Below are 20,366 nucleotides of genomic sequence, written 5' to 3' on the forward strand. Positions count from 1 at the left end.
GCATCATTTGCTGTGAATTTTAATGATAAAAATTGTAAGTTTTTCTCTTTTTTTAATTGAAGTATAGTTGATTTACAATGTCATGTTAGTTTCAGTTCAGCACAGTGATTCAGTTATACATATATAAACAGATATAGATATATTCTTTTTCAGATGCTTTTCCCTTTTAGGTTATTACAAAATATTGAGTATAATTCCCTGTGCCATACAGTAGGTCCTTGTTGGTTATCTATTTTATATATAGTAGTGTGTATATGTTAACGTAAGGTTTGCTTTAATTGTCCCCTTTCCCCTTTGCAAGGGCGTTTTGAATTGGCACCAGTTTCTGGAAGGCCCCGAGGGTGTTGAAAATGCTCGGTTTGGTTCAGCGATTGCAGCTCTTTCAGACATCAATATGGATGGCTTTAATGATGTGATCGTTGGTTCACCTTTGGAAAATCAGAACTCTGGAGCTGTGTACATCTACAATGGTCGTGAGGGCACCATTCGCCTGAGGTATTCCCAGGTAATCCAGTTTCGTGGTGATTATTTACATGTGAGTATCATTCCTTTAGAGCTAGAGAGTAGCATGCGGACCATCCAATCCACCCCTCTTGTTTTATAACTTCATGCACTCATTCATCAGACGCTTGGTGAACCTCTGCTGTGTGTCAAGTGCTGATAAGTCTCTGGGAATGCTGTGAAGTACCAGACAGACAAAATTGTGCTCTTTGTAGATCTTCCATTTTTGTGGAGGAGATGGGGAAAATGAGATAAATAAGATAAAATAATCCAGATAATAATAAATGATAAGGAATTTTAAAAAACCAAAATAGGGAATAAATTTTCAGGGCTGGGAGATATCAGGTATTTGAGTGGGTGACCAAGAAGCCTCACTGAGAAGGCAGCTTTTGAATAAAGACCTGAAGGATATGAGCTAGGAGAAGAATCAGGACCCAAACTTGCATCAACTCCTTCCCAGTCCACTGATCTTTCACTGCTTTGTTATTTTATGTGAGAGATTCATGCTATTTCTTTGAAGAAAATGTGGCTGCAAGAATGATAATCAGATAAGATGTGATTGAAAAGTCAATGGAATTCTGTGGAGAATAAAACAACCTGAGAAACGGCCATATAAAGAACATACCAAATACCGTATGCTAACACATATATATGGAATCTAAAAAATGGTTCTGAAGAACCTAGGGGCAGGACAGGAACAAAGACACAGAAGCAGAGAATGGACTCGAGGACATGGGGAGGGGGAAGGGTAAGCTGGGACAAAGTGAGAGAGTGGCATGGACATATATACACTACCAAACGTAAAATAGATAACTAGAGGGAAGCAGCCACATAGCACAGGGAGATCAGCTCGGTGGTTTGTGACCACCTAGAGGGGTGGGATAGGGAGGGTGGGTGGGAGGGAGACGCAAGAGGGAAGGGATATGGGGATATATGGGTACGTATAGCTGATTCACTTTGTTATAAAGCACAAACACACACAACATTGTAAAGCAATTATACTCCAATAAAGATGTTAAAAATAAGTAAATAAATAAATTTTAAAAGTATGATTATTCTTGTAATAAATCTAAAGTATAAAATTTAAAAAAAAAAGAACATACCAGGGCAATGTCGATGCTGCCTTTTTTCTGTTTCAGTCGTCATGCACTATGATTTCGTCTCAAACTTGCTCTTTTAGAAAATCTTGGGGTCTGATGGCGCCTTTAGGAGCCACCTCCAGTACTTCGGGAGATCCCTGGATGGCTATGGAGATTTAAATGGGGATTCCATCACTGATGTGTCTGTTGGTGCCTTTGGACAGGTCATTCAGCTCTGGTGAGTCAGTGAGAGGCAGACACAAATTAGCTACCGAACAAATGGGCTGCTAAGTAGAGAAGATTGCTGTGCCAGTATTATTGAAACGTCACATGCGTTATGTAAGACTCTAAGGCATTTATATGTCATAGTTTGCATAGAGGAAGGAATATGTTTTTCCCGGTGGGAGGAAAAAAATATTTGCTTAACATTAGAATCAAGTTTCTCTTCTCTATATAGTGAGCAGGAAAAGTACAATGAAAAGACAAAGGTCTTGAAATGGTATTCAGGATATTTCTGATTACTACCTTCCAAATAGCCTTACCTCAGCTTGCAGAAAAGAATTCTCATGAGAATGCTCTAAAAATACTGAACACTGAGACCACACAAGTAAAGTGCAACTTCTCATGTGGTTAAAAGGTGTCTTTTACAATTATTGGTCATAAACAAGAAGCCATTATTTAGGTTTAGCTGACCTCTCGTTGACCTCAGGAGGAGTTGAAGAGCATGTGGGGAACAATAAGGGATTCAAGGTTCCTGTGAGTCAAGGACAAAAATAAATACTTTGGGCTGGCGAAGGACTGGAATCAAAAAGAAATAGAGAATTTGATCAAGAGTCCCCAAGAAAATATAGTTCAATTATCCATTCATGTCTGCTGAAAAATGTGCTTTTTTAAATGTCCAAATACATCAAGAACAGAAAAAAAAATTACCTATTGAGTAAATTACAGTGAGTTCAATGAAGCTATTTACAGTATCTCACTTGTGCTCTTAAAGGATGAAATGCATTGTTTTCAGCGCAGCATTGGTTTTTTTTTTTTGGCTGCACTGTGCGCGGCATGTGGGATCTTAGTTCCCCAACCAGGAATCGAACCCATGTCCCCTGCAGTGGAAGTATGGACTCTTAACCACCGGACCACCAGGGAAGTCCCTTAGTGCGTCATTTTAATGAAAACTTCATGTGGAAAAAATAAAACTCAAGGATAATATTTAAGACTTTGAAAAAAAGAAAATATATTTACTGAATAAAATCAGTTAAAATCAGTTAAAAGTAGCATTAAAGTAATACAAGGTATGATTACACATAATTATATGGCTGATTTGTAAACAATTTTGTAAGAAATCATACCTTTCAGTGAACATCACCCTGTAGCCACTTTGGTTGGCCTCATGCTTGGTAGGCTATATACTTACTATATTATGACATTCCCTTTTTAGATAGTCCATGGTGGCCAAACTTTTTTCTTTGAAGGTGAATTTGATTCTTCTAAAAAGTCAAGACACATGGAGTCAAATCAATTTATTGAGGGGATCAGTTAAGCTAGGTTAATGCAGTTTTTTGGTCACATTCCTATAAGGTGCTAAGACTGGTTTTTCTGGGTAACTTCCTGAGAATAACTTTTTTAACATTTCTGTCTTTTAGGTCACAGAGTATTGCTGATGTATCTGTAGTTGCTTCATTCACACCAGAAAAAATCACTTTGCTCAACAAGAACGCTGAGATAAACCTTAAACTCTGTTTCAGCGCCAAGTTTAGACCTGCTAAGCAAAACAATCAAGTGGGTGAGTAAACCTGAAATAATCTATACAACAGATAGGTTTGCTTATAGAGTTTTAGTCCTGAACATAACCCACACTTTGGATTTGGAAACCGAAAGAAATAAGGGTCTTGCAGACATTTGAATTGCCACATATTTGAGGTGCCTGAGAACGGTTAATTTGGCGTGGAAGGTTTGTTTAGACCTTCGTCCGTCATCTCTAGAACGTAACATTCTGCTGCTGAAGGTCATAATTTCAATGACATAATCATAGGCTCACCCAATCTGTCCTTTAGGTCTCTCTTACCCACACCTTCCTAACTGAAAACCATGGGCACGCACAGATTACACTGAGCTCAAGCCCGTATTAAATGAGTGCACTGTATGTTGGCTTTGCCATGATCTCGATAGAGTGTGTTCAGTACAAGGATCAAATATTCCTCTTCTTAAAAATTTAATAAGCATGAAATAATGAGAAAGTATAAAACAATATATAATTTGTGCCCAGCGTTTTACATTTTCTAAATAATCCAAAGGAGTGAGTGAAAGTCTGAAGCATGTCCTGTCAGCAGGAGAGAGTAGGGAAGGCTGTGTGCAGATGTCAGCAGAAGCTGTTGTTCTCTCTCCCTGGATGGGTCCAGTCATCTTCCAGGGCCTGACTGAGGTCCCACAAGTTCTCTGACGTCTTTCTTACCACTGCATCTCACCTCCATCTCTCCTGCTCCAATTGTCTCAGCTCCCTCAATACGTAGCCATTGATTTAGCACTTGATCCAACACTACCTTCTTTCATTTGCTACTGTTTCATGGGTCCTAATCCCCCTTCATCAGATTTTGGCTCTAAAATTTAGAAACCCGTAGTTCCTACAGCTATTTCATTAGGTGGTGAACAAATAAACTAGCTTAAAGGGTAAAAACATAAGAGGTAGGTTATTTGTCACGATTCATACCAAGAAATAAGTAGCTTACGAACAAAAAAAGTTAGATTCACATCTTGGCACGCTTTCCATATTTCCTACTTTTCATATTCATCTGGCATTTTTCCTTTCAGGTGTTCAAACACAGACCCAACTCTGAGTAGCACATCTCACAGACCTGCCTTGTAGCACGTCCATCTCAGTAGCCGTGATAGTTGAGTCAAAAACCATTACTGTATAAACATGAAGTGGCTAGATGGAACGTAGAGCATCGTGATTTTCATTAACAATACTTTATTGTATATTTGAAAGTTGCTGAGAGAGTTTAAAAGTTCTCACCACACACAAAAAAATTGTAATTGTTTGAAGTGATGGGTATGTTAACTCACTTTATTGTGGTAATTATTTTGCAATATATAAAATCGCTATGTTGTATACCTTAAACTTACACAATGTTATATGTCAATGATATTTCAATGAATCTGGGGGAATAAAACATTAAATATAAAAGATTAATTTGGAAAATCTATTAGTTGCCAGAAATGACTGGTAGGTCACCTCTCCTGGCCCTGAAGCATGGATTTGTCTCATGTATCTTCCTCCCAATTTTTTGTTTGTTTGTTTGTTTTTATTTTTTGCGGTACGTGGGCCTCTCACTGTTGTGGCTTCTCCCGTTGCGGAGCACAGTCTCCAGACGCGCAGGCTCAGCGGCCATGGCTCACGGACCCAGCCGCTCTGCGGCATGTGGGATCTTCCTGGACCGGGGCACGAACCCGTGTCCCCTGCATCGGCAGGCGGACTCTCAACCACTGCGCCACCAGGGAAGCCCTTCCTCCCAATTTTTGACTGTACTTCACCTCTTCTGTTGCCACACACTCAAAAAGGGTGTTTTGCTTTGAGAATTTCATTCCCTTCCACTCACTGTCTAGGGTCTCCTGCTACTGGGCATCTTTCCCTTTGAATCCTTCTTCTTAATGCCTTAGGTCCACACAGTCATGATCATTTGTCACTTAATTACCTGGCAATAATAGTATGTAAGACAGGAATCCCAACTCTGTGACTTTGAAAGGTGAATTTATAAAGCATGTGGCTTCTGTTATTTATTGCGTCAGGTGCACACTCCAGTTTAAAGCGAATAACATTAAAAGGATTATTATATTGCCTACGTGACTATGTATCATTTTTACCAAGCTGTTGGAAAAAAAATAAAACAGTATAATTACCACATCTACTAACTTTGTCCTAGCCACAGTCACTTCCCCAGCATAACTTGTCCTTTGCTTTATTTTCACCATTTATTTTTAGTTCTTGATTCCTTTGTATTTTATCTTTGTTAACCTCATTAAGTCATCGGAGCAAGAAAAATTATACATCACTTCTAACAGATACTTGAAAGGTAACGCATAGAATGCTTTTGGAAGTATATTCAACCTTTAAAATAGTGGAAGTAATAAGACAGAGTACTCCCAAATAAGGCAGTTGATGCTATTAATAGTATCAGATCTTCTCTCTCAGTTTTGGACATGTAGCCAGCAGACTTTATTGAAGGTTCTGATAGTTTGGACATTGGCTACTGACCTCAATTTTTATCACATTTCTCATTTCCATTTCCCTAGGTTAGTATTATCATCTCTATTTGATAGGTGAGGAAATGGAGGTTCAAAGAGGTTAAGCAAATTGCCTAAAGCTCGTAAATGGTGGGATTAGGATTCAAAGCATCCGTCTGATTCAAAACTTGTTACTGCAGTGTTACATGCCTTCCCCCAAGTAAGCATCTAGAATATGCCAGGCACTATACATGTCTCCTTAGAGTATCTAACTTCATCCTCAAATAACAGTGAATCCTCAAAACTGCATAGAAACAGCAGGAACATGGGATCTGATTTCAAAATTACCCAAACTTTATTTCTGACCATGCCCTAGCTGTATGAACTGAGGTGAATTATTTTGAAAAATAGGATAATATTCTGCTCATAATCTGAAAAATAGGATAATACTATCCACGTTCCAGGTTTATTGTAAAACTTGTATAAGATAACATATAAGAATGTGTTCAATTGTAGGCACTCAACAGTTCCTTTCCTTTTCACGTCACCACTTTATGGACAATGAAACCGGTATTTGAGGAAGTAATTTGACCAACTTCATTCAGTAGATTTCCTGGGGGCGAATCTACTTTTCCTTCCACTGCCTCAAGCCATGTTTCTTTGAATCATATTTCTTTGCATCCACAGTCACGTATTGACACATCATACCAGAACTAGAATTACAAATATCATAGGCCATCCATGGTTCACAGGCCATCAATAGAAAGACTGGTTTTTGTTTTCTTGAAGTCAAAGACTTTACCCAGTAAGACACGATAAAACAGGGATGCTTTTTCCTTAGAAGTTTATTTGTAATAACATTTCTTTATGACTTTTATTACAGCCATTGTATATAACATCACAATTGATGCAGACCAATATTCACCCAGAGTAACCTCCAGGGGATTATTTAAAGAAAATAATGAAAGGTGCTTGCAGAAGACCATGATAGTAAACCAAGCACAGAGTTGCTCTGAGTACGTCATCCACATACAGGTGAGGCCTCAGTCCTCCCTTTCATCTCATTTCTTCTTAAAGACTAATGAATGGCGAAAGCCTAAAATGGAAGCTTATGGGTTAGATAAATGCTTGTTCTTCTAGTTAATGCTTTTCTTACCTATGAACAGGAGTGTATTTCCTTTATACTAGTATATATGGTCACATTCTATTATTGTGTAAGTTAGTTGCATTAAATTTTATTTGGGATTGCAAGTAAAAGGGCTGAAAATAAGATTCTTAAAGAAATCAAGGACAGTGCTTTCTTAACTGTTTAACAGGAAGAACTTTTAGTTGACAATAAATTTTATGTTGACATTTTCATATGAGGAGAAATTTTATTTATTTTTAAACGACTGAAAAGGACAATTCTAATTGTCCTTTCCATTGGATTAAATTGATATAGGTGAAGGATGGTAGATTATGAGGTAAAAATTATTGGCTATAATCTTATGCCATAATTACTATAGTTCACATGGATTTTGAAACTCTCCCAAGTAGGAAAAGTGCTTCTCAGGAGAAAACTAAAAGAAAATCTATTTTATAAATTACATGAATAGTTCCCCCTAGAAACCATGTAATGGTATTTGAAAGTGTAATTTACTCAGGAAACTTTTTTTTTTTTTTTGCGGTACGTGGGCCTCTCACTGTTGTGGCCTCTCCCGTTGCGGAGCACAGGCTCCGGATGCGCAGGCTCAGCGGCCATGGCTCACGGGCCCAGCTGCTCCACAGCATGTGGGATCTTCCTGGACCGGGGCACGAACCCGTGTCCCCTGCATCGGCAGGCGGACTCTCAACCACTGCGCCACCAGGGAAGCCCTAGGAAACTTTTATAAAATGGATATTCTGGAACCCCACCACCAGAAATTTGGGTTTGAAGGTCCAAGGAATGCGTAGGTCTAAGGGGCATCCCCAAATACTTCTGATGTAGATGGATGGTACAGAGATAACATCTCAAGAAATGCTAAGTATAAGAGTTGGAAAAACAAAGTTAATGGTCGGATGGACTAAAATCAGTTGAGTTATTTATATTCAAGTTGAAGCGTTCTTCTTTGTGAAGGCCTGGACTTTTTTGTTGTTGTTAATGTGCCAATTATACAGCTTCTTTAAAGGAATAAAAGCCAGATTCCATTTTCTCTTACCCTTGTGCTAAGTGGTGGATCAAATTAAATGTGTAATCCATTGTGGGGGAATGAAGACAGCCAGGCTGTGGTGTATGTATGTATGTGTGTATATAGATATATCTCCTGTTCTCTGACATGTATATTGGTGAAGTTTTTACGAGATGTGTGTTATTGTGGTCAGCTAAGACCACAGGTGTTCCACGTAACACACCACATTTGCTGTCAATACCAAAGTCCATCCTATGTGCCAACCCTGCAGCCAGCCGAGGACACATTTCCTTGTAGTCAGGAAGCCATTGTAGTGGTCAGGCCCCTCCAAAAGGGCTCAAGATAGGAGTAAGTCCTGCCTGTGAATGAACTAAGAGATAATAAAGACACCACTTCTAGGAAAATGCAGACTTCATTTTTAGTGCTTACCATTGTACAGACATTGTTCTTTCTTGAAGAAGAATGCTAGATGGCATTTGCAACCCTGTTTTAGCATTATTTTCATTTTTCAATAGACAGGAAACCTCAAAAACCGGAAACGGTCCAGGCCTCCTGGAACACTGCAAATCCTCCACTGTTTTTACTAAAGACAAAGAGGAAATGTTGTACTTGTAGCTGGACAGTGTTGCTTTTAATGTCTGTAGAGTGATACGTGCATCATCTTCAATGTGCAAAGAGCAGTTCAGCCACTAACAGTCAGCTAGGCCAGAAGCTGGGGAGCTTGGTTTGAAGTGTGGGAAACACTTTATCTGGTTTTGTAGACTAAAGTTAGGTTCTAAGGAAGGGAGTCTCCTTGTCCATTCCTGACAGCCAACCCTGGGCACTTCTTTGCCTTGTAGGTCCTAATATTCTCTTCCAGAGATTTGGTCAGGACACCTAAGGACTCCATAAGTCTTGGCAATAGGAATTGGAAGAACATGGCCAACAGCCCCAGAGCTTGGTAATGACAGAGGGGTCTTCTGAGCATTTAAAACTGGACATCTCATCTAAATATTGATAATTACTTGTGTATAAATAATGAGATTACTGATGAGCTTAACTAAGAATTATTGCTTCAAATTTTTACTGAGCCCAGGTTTTTAAGTCTCTTAGAAGTGGAGAGGCTAAGAGCAGACTTAGAACAGAAGTGAAGAAGCAAGACCCTTGAAAATTCAAAACAGAGCTATTCTGCATGATTGAGAGTAGACTGCGTCCTTAATCATGAACACATGTGTGGTTGTTTTCTTGTTTTGAAGCTGCCGTGCCCTAATCAACTGACTCTGTGCATGTGTGTGTTTAGGAGCCCTCTGATGTTGTCAGCTCTCTGGATCTGTGTGTGAACATCAGTCTGGAAAACCCTGGCACTAACCCTGCCCTTGAAGCCTACTCTGAGACAGTCAAGGTCTTCAGTGTAAGTGTGGTTTGCCCTTCTTGGAATTCAGACTAGCTGACAAAGTTTCACAGTCACTGCCTTAGTGTTTGAAGGATACTTAGGACATAGCCTTTAAGTTGTTAATTTTCTAATTGAAATACAGTTACTTATATGTAAAGTTTACCAGCATGTAATTTCCATGAAGGCAGGGATTTTTGTTTTCCTTGTTCCCTGCTCTATTCCCAGCACCTTGAGCAGTGTTTGGCCCACCACAGGTGCTCAATAAATGTTTGTTGAAGAAATAAATAACAATAAAGTGAACACCTTGTGCTCACCACCCACTTAAAAAAAATAAAATGGTACCAATACCTCTGAAATTCTCTGTATCACTCCCCACCCCATCATACCCACTTTTATCTTGTTCCCCTAAAGCAAATCATCATCTTGAATTTTGCATTTATCAATGCTTTTCTTTCTGATGTTGCTAAACATATATATATTCCTAAAACATTGTTTAGTTCTGCATGGTTTTGAACTTTATGTAAATGGAGTAATACTATATGTGTTCTTCCACAATTTGCTTTCTTAACTCAAGAGTAAATTTCTGGGATTATTTTTCCTTTTTTGTAGATCCCTTTCTATAAAGATTGTGGTGATGATGGAGTTTGCATCTCTGATCTAGTTCTAGATGTTCAACAGCTGCCAGCAGCTCAGTAAGTTTTCCTTTAAAGTTCAGTGAAAACTGTAGAAATAAAAGACACATTAGATTACTTCATTTGGGTGAATGTTTATAGAGATTTTTTTCTATAAAAGAAACATCTATAACTCTTAAAAACCTTTAAAATCTAAATTTCAAAGTATCTAGGAATAAACTTAACCAAGGAGGTGAAAGACTTATACTCTGTAAACTATAAAACATTGATGAAGGAATCTGAAAATGATCCAAAGAAATGGAAAGATATCCTGTGCTCTTGGATTGGAAGAATTAATTTTGTTAAAATGTCCATACTGCCCAAAGCAAACTACAGACTTAATGCAATCTCTATCAAAATGCCCATGACATTTTTCACAGAACTAGAACAAATAATTCTAAAATTTATATGGAACCACAGAAGACCCCAAATTGTCAAAGCAATCTTGAGGAAAAAAACAAAGTTAGAAGTGTCTTCAGACTATGCTACAAAGCTACAGTAATTAAAAGAGCATGGTACTGGCACAAAAACACATATATAGATCATTGGAACATAATAGAGAGTCCTGAAATAAACCCATGTATTTATGATCAATTAGTCTATGACACAGGCAAGAATATACAATGGAGAAAAGACAATCCCTTCAATAAGTGGTGCTGAGAAGGCTGGACAGCTACATGTAAAAGAATAAAATTAGAACATTTTCTCACATCATATACAAAAATAAACACAAAATGGAGTAAGGACCTGAAACCATAAAACTCGTAGAAGAGTACATAGGCAGAACACTCTTTGACATAAATTGTAGCAGTATTTTTTCTGTCTCCTAAGACAAAAGAAATAAAAGCAAAAATAAATAAATGGGATCTAATTAAATTTAAGGGCTTATGCACAGCAAAGGAAACCACTGACAAAACAAAAAGACAACCCACTGAATGGGAGAAAATATTTGTAAATGATATGACCAATAAGGGGTTAATATCCAAACTATATAAACAACTCATACAACTCAAAAAACCAAACAACTGGGGCTTCCCTGGTGGCGCAGTGGTTGAGAGTCCGCCTGCCGATGCAGGGGACACGGGTTCATGCCTCAGTCCGGGAGGATCCCACATACCGTGGAGCGGCTGGGCCCGTGGAATATTACTCAGCCGTAGAAAGGATAAAATTCTGCCACTTGTAATAAACACAGATGGACCTAGAGCATGTTATGCTTCATGAAATAAGTCAGAGAAAGACAAATACTTTATGTTCTAACTTATATAGAGAATCTAAAAAATAAAACAAACGTATATAGCAAGACAGAAATAGACTCACAGTTAAAAATAATAAACTAGTGGTTACCAGTGGGCAGAGGGAAGGAGGAAGGGGAAAGACAGAGGTAGGGGATTAAGCGATACAAACTACCATGTATAAAATAGATAAGTAATAAGCATATATTGTACAGCACAGCAAAATATAGCCATTATTTTGTAATAACTTTAAATGGAGTATAATCTCTGAAAAGATTGAATTGCTATGTTGTACACCTGAAACTAATATAATATTGTAAATCAACTATACGTCAATAAAAAAAATTAAATAAAAACATAAATTTCAATTTCTCTCATCCATATAGAAGTAAAACACTAAGAAATATAAAACCACTTGTATTTGGATGGTGCTTTTTTCTGCAATGTAATTAAAAGCAACAAAAAAAAAATCCAGTAGCATTTAGTCATTCATTGTCAATATTATTTTACTATGAAGATAATTTATGATTAAGCAATTTTCTCAGTCTTCTAAATAGTAAATCTAAAGAGTTTTTTTTAATGAGTAAAGTATTTGAATACTAGCTTTTTAAAAAAAAACTGTAATGACTTTCTTTTTCTCCTTTTTACTTTTAACAGACAACAGCCCTTCATTGTCAGCAACCAAAACAAAAGGTTAACATTTTCAGTAACACTGAAAAACAAAAAGGAAAGTGCATACAACAGTGGGATTGTTGTTGATTTTTCAGAAAATCTGTTTTTTGCTTCCTGGTCCATGCCGGTATGTGAAAGCACCCTGTGTTAACTGATCTGTTTCCTACTTGTTGTCAATTACCGTCTCCCTTATACTCAAATCTCCTCTGTGTTTTCTGAAGAAACACCTTAACCCTGAGCATGATCAGTCCTGACTTGTGGCTCCCAACTAGTTTAACCACTTGGGAACGTATCCTGGCTGTGTATCTAGACCAATTCTGCTTCACAGCTGGGGTCAGTTTTCCTTTGCCCTGACACTTGGCAGTAGTAGCCAGACTCTACCATAAACTCTCCTCAAGCCATCTGTGTGATGAGGCTTCCTCGGTGCCGCACAGATGCTGGGAGCTGCACTTGCTCGGAGAAATTAGAGTCCCACAGCTCAGCCAGAGCTTAGTAACCACAGGTCTTGCTGCTGCCAAGATGCCGCATTCCAATGAGATCAGTTAATCATGTTGACTTGATCGCTATAGCAGGAACACACTTGCCCATGAATGTCCCTCTGGTCCCTCCTCTGCCACCAAGCAGTGAAAAGGAGAGAAGGAAAAAGCTGAGATTTTCCAAATTCACTGTTTGATGAAAGGATTAAAAAATAGTTTCATCCAGTTTAAAGTCAATGTGAACTTAATAGATTTAGTGTTCTAAACCTATTCTGACTTAAGTGTTTAAATTTCTTGTGCCAAATGACAACTTATTTTAAAGAGAAAAAAATCCTGAGGAAAACTAAAATGATTCTTTAAATTATTTAAGGTATAAACAAAAACTGTATTTGTCTTTCTCTTGAAACTACAACTTTGAAAATATACTGAGAGAAAAGTATGCATTAAAGACAGCATTTCTAAATACTGGATTAAAGTTATTTTGTGCTTCTAAAATATAAGAAATATAATTTATTTCTGGGTAAAATTCCAGTATTTGACCTCTCCTTTGTCTTGTTGGGTGTCCTGCTTAGCAATAAAAAATAGTATGTTAGGGGCTTCCCTGGTGGCGCAGTGGTTGAGAGTCCGCCTGCCGATGCAGGAGACACGGGTTCGTGCCCCGGTCCGGGAAGATCCCACATGCCGCGGAGCGGCTGGGCCCGTGAGCCATGGCCGCTGAGCCTGCGCGTCCGGAGCCTGTGCTCCGCAACGGGAAAGGCCACAACAGTGAGAAGCCCGCGTACCTCAAAAAAAAAAATAGTATGTTAGCCACTTGGACAATTCATATAAAATTTTCAAGTCTTGGTGTGAACCAACCTTTCTGCTGGAATTTCCAGGTGGTTTATACATCCTTCAGCATGTATGTGTGTGCGCATACACACATTGCATACTAATTGATCATTGTTTCCTTGGTCTCATTCAGGTTGATGGGACAGAAGTGACATGCCAGATTGCTTCATCTCAGAAGTCTGTTACCTGCAATGTGGGCTACCCTGCTTTAAAAAGGGAACAACAGGTACACCTTGCATTTTATCTTTAAATCCATGCTGGCCCCTCCTTGCCATTGGTGTTAACCAATGAACCATCCTTATTAGGTATCGTCATTTGATAGGCACCACAAAATAACTGCCTGCATGTGCTTTTTTTAATTTATATTTTTTATACAGCAGGTTCTTATTAGTTACCGATTTTATACACATCAGTATATATATGTTCATCCCAATCTCCCAATTCATCCCACCACCACTGCCCCGCCGCTTTCCCCCCTTGGTGTCCATACGTTTGTTCTCTACATCTGTGTCTCAGTTTCTGCCCTGCAAACCGGTTCATCTGTACCATTTTTCTAGGTTCCACATATATGCGTTAATATACGATATTTGTTTTTCTTTCTGACTTACTTCACTCTGTATGACAGTCTCTGTGTCCATCCACATCTCTACAAATGACCCAATTTCATTCCTTTTTATGGCTGAGTAATATTCCATTGTATATATGTACCACATCTTCTTTATCCATTTGACTATCAATGTTGCCTGTATATTTAGAGGAAGTTTTTAAATATCTGCATGTTTTCTTTAAGTTATTAATAAAAGTGGGATTTTCCCCTGTGCAGTTCATTCCCAAAGGCACATACGATATAGAAAGTTCTTTATTTCTGAACACATTGACCAACACTGGTCAAAGTGCTTTACAGAGTCATGGATATCATTTTTAACCCCTGGTAAGCAAATTTTACATCAGCACAAAGCCTTCAAATTCAGATAAGTGTAAGTGCCTGTGATGTGTTGTATATATATGTCAGGTGAATTCAGTTCTATTCTGAAGGTAAGGCAAGGTGGACAAATACATAGATATTCTACAAATTATAAAGCTTAAGGTTTATAAAATTCAGAATCAAATGGGAGTGAGTTTACTTTTATGGGCCACTTTTTTTTTTCATGTTGGTCCCGGAGCACAAAGCGTCATAGATTGATGAATTTTCATTTTGTGTATAGGTGACTTTCACTATTAACTTCGACTTCAATCTTCAAAACCTTCAGAATCAGGCCTCTGTCAGTTTCCAAGCCTTAAGGTAAAACATGATGAAGTCATGAATTAATGATGGGAGGCTTTTCTAATATTTCTCTTTCAGTAATTTCCTCATGTTCCTTTCAATAGTGAAAGCTACGAGGAAAACAAGGCAGATAATTCAGTCAACTTCAAACTCTCTCTGCTGTATGATGCCGAAATTCACATAACAAGGTAGGTCAAACAGTGGGCAGCCTGTGAACATGGACATCACTCTGGCTCTTAACATATTTGGTTCATGACTGAACAAGTCCTCTATATGCTCATTCTTAACTGGGGAATTTGAATTAAAATATTTCCTCCTTGTCAACTAAAACAGAAGTCCAGGGACAAACTGGTGCCTAGGGGAATCTTGAGGGACCCTTTAGGTTTATTGCCTAAGAGCAACACCAGAAAGACAAAGGAATAATCCTCTGTCACATGCCAAGGGAAACTCCCCCGCAGGCCCTCGGACAACCTGTCAAAGCAGAACTCGCAGGGCCCCGAGGAGCTGCCACCACTTCCTTCTCCACGCCTGTGTCCTACTGTCCACGTGAGATCTCAAGCAATGTCCCCACTCCTGGACGTTGAAGCCCCAAACACAAATACTGAATCTAGTTACAGAAAATTAGTTTCTGGTTGGAAAATTCCTGACATAGCAGACTAGGGGTTTCTTCCAACCAGGAGAAAATTAGGCATGTTTCAAAATGGTACTAGTTGATACCAGTTATCTTGAATTGTTCAGAGACCTGTGTCTTGAGAGGTGAATAACGTATAGACACCACAGGTGCTATAGGATCACCTTCGAGAAGGGAAGTGGGTTCATGGGCACAGACACATTGGGGCACAGCTATGCAGGTACACAGGCTGCAGGGGACACCCATTTCCGAGCCTGGGAACCAGAGTTCTCTACCTGCTGAAACACTGAGGCAGCTTCGCAGCACAGATCAGTGACCCCTGGAAAACACGCAGCAGCGTATCCCCAAGGAGCCACACTTCAAAGTGTCCAGTGACCGCAGATTTCTCTAACATCACTCCAGCCCCTACAGCATGGAATATGTAGATCATCCAACAGATCCCTGAGCAAAAACAAAAAGGAAAATATGTCATTATGTCTAGAGCTAGAGACACATGAGCGAAGATGAAAAGAATGCTTCCTTATCGAGTGAGTTGCAAACAGCAAAAGCAGAAACGAAGTATAGCCCAAGTCATCCATCCCTGAAAAATTATTCAGTAACTGCAGATTTCAAAGGGCCCTCAGCTGCTAAAATAAGTAACTGAAAACAGATGCAGCCAAAGAGATTGATAGCACCACACTACCTGATTCTTTTTCTTCCTACCTTCAATGCTTCTTTCTTATCCTAAATGCTTTTTGTTAATAGAGCCTTTTTCTAATTCCATTCTCCCACCATGGCCAATTTTTTCAGATATTTTAAGATGAAATAAATAAAATACTGAAGTGGGACTTCACTTTTACTAACATCTTAGCTATGTATTTTTTGTGATGGTAAATTGGATTCTCAGACATTCTCATATTCTTTTAATTATATCATGCAGTTAAAAAAAGTATGGAGAATTATAAAGACTAAAGCTAAAGTGGCTCCTAATCCTGCCTCTCAGGTAATTTCTCTTAATGTCTTTTGTAAAAAAAGATATTAAATGTACATGGATAGAAAATCCAAACATGACAGAAACGTACACAATGAAAAGTGAAGTCATCCCTCCGCATCTCCTCTGGTCATTTTGTAGATGACTAACTTGACTGTTTTCAGAATACCTTCCAGATACAGGGTTTATTTATCTACCAGGATATATGCATCCTACACACACACACACACACACACACACACACAGAGTTTACTTTTTTTGAAAACAAGTCCTACCCAATTATTGAGTATATCCCTTAGGAATCACTTTGATACTGTCTAAGTGTGTAATTATTTTGTGCAAATATGATGGATGGAAATAGATGACAGTAGAATTACTTCTAAAACAAGATCCGCCTAGTATAGCTAACTGCTAATATAAATATATTGATCAATATTTAAGTAACTGAAGGAGCACTTAAGTAACATGGAAAAATACTGGATCTCTTTAAAATGCAAAAACAGAGCATATTAATCAATTTAAAAACTGGCCATACTTAGGGGCTCACACAAAGATCTTCTGGAAGGCAAAGGGAATAATTCATGGACACACAGCCAGACTTTCTGTTTTATTTTCTTTTATTGTAATTAATTTTTATTGGGGTCAGGCTTTCTGTTTTAAATCCTAGTCCATTTTCCCATTTTCCATGTAAGGCTGACAAATCATTGTTTCCTCTCATAGGCATAACCTTGACAAATACTACATCTATTTAAGTCCCTATGGCATATTTTCCTTTTGAGAATTTGGGAAAAAATTCTAAGGCATAAAAAAAGAAAAAGGCAAGATTTTCAGTAAAGAAACCAAACAACTCTATCTCAGAAAATATCCAGTCCAATTTTTTTTTTTTTTAAGGAAATAGAATCAACATCCTGTAGTTAGGATAAATTCTGTTGGGAATAAATATTGCTTCTCAGACTCCCATCCCTGCTATCTACCCTCCACCCCTCAATGAAGCTACCCTAGTTGAAATCCATCCTCAGATTCCCAGAAATGAGTGAAGAGAGGGAATGGTATTCAGTTACCTTCCAGTCTGAGTGGTCCTGTGGGGTTCCCTCTGGCCTGGTCATCACTTCACTTGCAAACCCTACTCAGCAGCCCCAAGCAAAGAAGTCCAATTAGGCCAGTGCCTCTAGGCCTAGTCTAATAAAACTCCTGGGTCAGCCACCTTAGAGATGGTCTCTATGGTCAGTGGTGGAAACAGACTGACCAACCCCAATTCAGACCAAAGTGTCAGAGCTGGTTTGGAACTAGGGAAGACAGGGAGAAGGAATAATAAATAAAATGTATACCCCGTTTCACAGGCGTCCAGTGATGAGTAGTGTAGGAGCTAATGCCCGATATCTTATCATGGTATTTCAGCCATCATACCAAGTGGAAAATCCTCTGCCTTATAAATCCATTCATCCAATCAATAAGGACCAAGTGTCCACTATATTAACACACCTGTCAATATATCTTGACATACCTGTCAAGATATAATATCTTGAGAAGAGTTTCACTACAAATTCTTAATACATTTGTACTTATTTTAGAAACTTTACAACTGATACACATATAACACAAAGAATCTCAGCAGAGTGATCATTAAGGGATATGTTTTGAAAGGAACTTGTTTTAGCCTTAGAAATGTATAACTGGATCATAAGTCCATAATAAGCATTTGTTTTCATTTAACGTTTTGTACCTAAATGTAAACTCTTTCACTTGTAAAATAAGCTAGAAGATATTTAGATAAAAGAAATATTAAACTTCAAGAACAATAGCATAACTAAAATGTTCGGCTTTACAAACATCATCCAACAGATCTACCAACATAAATTTTTATGAAGTCTCCTCGGATGGGAATATTCCTTCTATTGTGAACAGTTTTGAAGATATTGGTCCAAAATTCATCTTCTTCATTAAGGTTGGTAAATCTGACATAAGAATGGAAAATCAAGAGAAAGGGGGTAAAAAAATGAGGGCAGGAGGAGAAGAAGAAAGTAAAAAGAAGTTGAAATATACCAGTGGTTCTCAAACTTGAGCACGCATTAGAATCACCTGGAGTCTTGTTAAAACACATGTCACTGGGCTCCATCTCCAGTGTTTCTGATTCAAAAGGTCTGGGGTGGACCTAACAATGTGCAGTTCTAACAAGTTCCCAGGTGACGCTGATGCTTCTGGTCCGGGTGCCATACTTTGAGAACTACTAAGGTAGACCATTGATAAGTAAACAGGTGGGCTTTGTACATAGTTATGTGTCCTGGGTAAGAGATAATTGATGTATTTTGAAAGCAAATGTTGCACATTAATCAACAGAGCAGTAATATAATAATATTACTATGGACAAAAGTCTCTGAAATATAATCAGTATGCCAATTTATCCTTGGAAACCACTTCTATTTGAGAAGCTCACCATTTGTATACAAATATTTATTTCGTACAGTTATGCTAAGTAGTATATAAAAATATTTTAAAATCAGTTTCTATTGGCTATTAGTAAAGTACAAAGTACAAATTTAAAGTTTGTTTTCAGTTATATAAAGAGAAATGAATTTATGAGAGAATGATATTTTATAATAACATTGCATGAACTTTGGAAAATAAAAAGGGAAGAATCCGTCCACCACCCTTAGTCATTACCACTTTATTTTTGTACATTTCCTATAAGTCTGTCACATGGTTGCAACTCTATAATTCAGTGATTTAAAAAGTTCTTAAAGGAGTCTTGATTTGTGATCCAGATACTGGAATTTATAAAATGTACACGGTATTTGGCAACTACTTCTTTAATGAAACATTTAGTCAATTAGTAGTATATAATATTCAGAGAACATGTAATAAGTATCCGCCTTTGTATGAAGTGCTTTATGTATGTTAACCCATTTAATTCCCAGATCAGTTATGAGATTGATAGGATTATTATTCCTATGAGTGTTCTTTAAAATGTTTAACAACCAGTAGTGCATGAGCCCTGGACAATTAGGACAGACTTTCCAACAGCGAGAACAGAGGCTGTATCTGTGCATACCTACTGATATGCCAATTATCTTTATTTTACAAATGAGAAAACTGAAGCATAAAGAGGTGAAGTACCTTGCCCAAGCCACACTGCTAGTCAGGGGCAGAGTGGGACTTCATGCCCTAGCAGACCAAACCCACAGATGGTAGGTGTTTTTAATCATCTCCTGAGTCACAAATTATTTACCAGTTAAAACTGTAGATGTTGAGATTATTCCAAGAGGTAAAACACAGTGAGCCAGAGTGACCATAAAGTAAGGACTCCCTTTCATATGGACTCACTCTTACCACTTAATAGCTGCCCTTCATCAACACTGGGGTTATTGATCCCATTCCTTCCAACGTGTGTATGATGTAGCGGCAATCAGAGTGTTCTTACTACATAGGTAACAACAGGAAGTGTTCCAGTCAGCATGGCATCTGTAATCATCCGTATCCCTCAATACACCAGAGGCAAGAACCCGCTGATGTACCTGACTGGGGTGCACACGGACCAGGTACGTGCAGCCAAACTGCCTATAAGAACGTGTACCTTCCATACGGAAATGTTCCATGAAGTGGGGGTGGTCATGTCTGCATCATACAGACAAGAAACTGAAAAGATAACCCCTATGCACCCTGGGTGCTAGGAAACAAGCAGTTAATTTCATATTAGAAGCAGGATATTGTTATAAGAAATGTCTGAGTCTAGGGATGTACAGATGGCAGAAATTATTAAAACCTCCTGACCAGCTGAACATCTGACTTTGTCAGAGCCCTGTTTATAGAGAAGTTAGTTGGCTGGGAAGTGAGAGGTTGAACCCATAGTGGGAGAGTAGTTGGTCTACACAGCTGCAGTCAGTAGCTGGTCTTCAAGCTGCCAGCCTGGACTTTCAACTGGTAGTTGCCAACCCTGGTTGCTCATTTAATCACCTGGGTTGCTTTTTAAATACGTGATGCCCAGACCTACCCCAGGCAATTAAATCAGAATCTCCAGGGCTAAGGCTCTAGGACCCGTGTTTTTCTTTCTCTAAAAGCCCTCCGGCTACAGGGATGCTGTAGCCAAACCCCTGACAGTGGCTCAGCCGTAGTGTAGCACTTAGCTAATGCTACAGCAGTGTTACTTCTGCGCTGTTTATAGGTGACTACAGGAAAGCAAAATCCTAAACTGTTCCACAGGAAAAAACGCTGAATTAAATAAATCACTCACAGACAACTGTTATTACAAATTTGTGTCATCACATGTGGGCTGCAAGAATCAGCGCCATGCCATCGAGTCACGCCAGG

At 38.5% G+C, this 20,366-nt stretch overlaps 1 protein-coding gene and 1 long non-coding RNA gene across 3 annotated transcripts in view; one reads left to right on the forward strand and one right to left on the reverse strand.

Moving 5' to 3' along the window:
• Positions 1–20,366, forward strand: part of ITGA2 (integrin subunit alpha 2) — a 102,971-nt gene that overhangs the window by 70,958 nt on the left and 11,647 nt on the right. Inside the window, exons 14-25 of the mRNA XM_033852854.2 lie at positions 302–505; positions 1,682–1,818; positions 3,221–3,360; positions 6,682–6,833; positions 9,225–9,335; positions 9,927–10,009; positions 11,878–12,019; positions 13,330–13,422; positions 14,402–14,478; positions 14,565–14,648; positions 17,904–18,006; positions 19,487–19,597. Coding sequence (XP_033708745.1) covers positions 302–505; positions 1,682–1,818; positions 3,221–3,360; positions 6,682–6,833; positions 9,225–9,335; positions 9,927–10,009; positions 11,878–12,019; positions 13,330–13,422; positions 14,402–14,478; positions 14,565–14,648; positions 17,904–18,006; positions 19,487–19,597 — 1,437 coding nt within the window. The remainder of the gene's footprint in view (positions 1–301; positions 506–1,681; positions 1,819–3,220; positions 3,361–6,681; positions 6,834–9,224; positions 9,336–9,926; positions 10,010–11,877; positions 12,020–13,329; positions 13,423–14,401; positions 14,479–14,564; positions 14,649–17,903; positions 18,007–19,486; positions 19,598–20,366) is intronic.
• LOC117311577 (uncharacterized) lies at positions 12,015–19,495 on the reverse strand. Of its 2 annotated transcripts, none has more exons than XR_004525774.2 (3): positions 17,390–19,495; positions 15,367–15,532; positions 12,015–14,570 (listed from the first exon to the last, which is right to left on the reverse strand). It is a non-coding gene; the product is annotated as an uncharacterized lncRNA (long non-coding RNA). The 2 variants fall into 2 exon arrangements; XR_004525773.2 differs by having other exon boundaries at positions 17,123–19,495.

The sequence above is a fragment of the Tursiops truncatus genome, chromosome 3, assembly GCF_011762595.2.
Source record: "Tursiops truncatus isolate mTurTru1 chromosome 3, mTurTru1.mat.Y, whole genome shotgun sequence".
NCBI classification, from domain to species: domain Eukaryota; kingdom Metazoa; phylum Chordata; class Mammalia; order Artiodactyla; family Delphinidae; genus Tursiops; species Tursiops truncatus.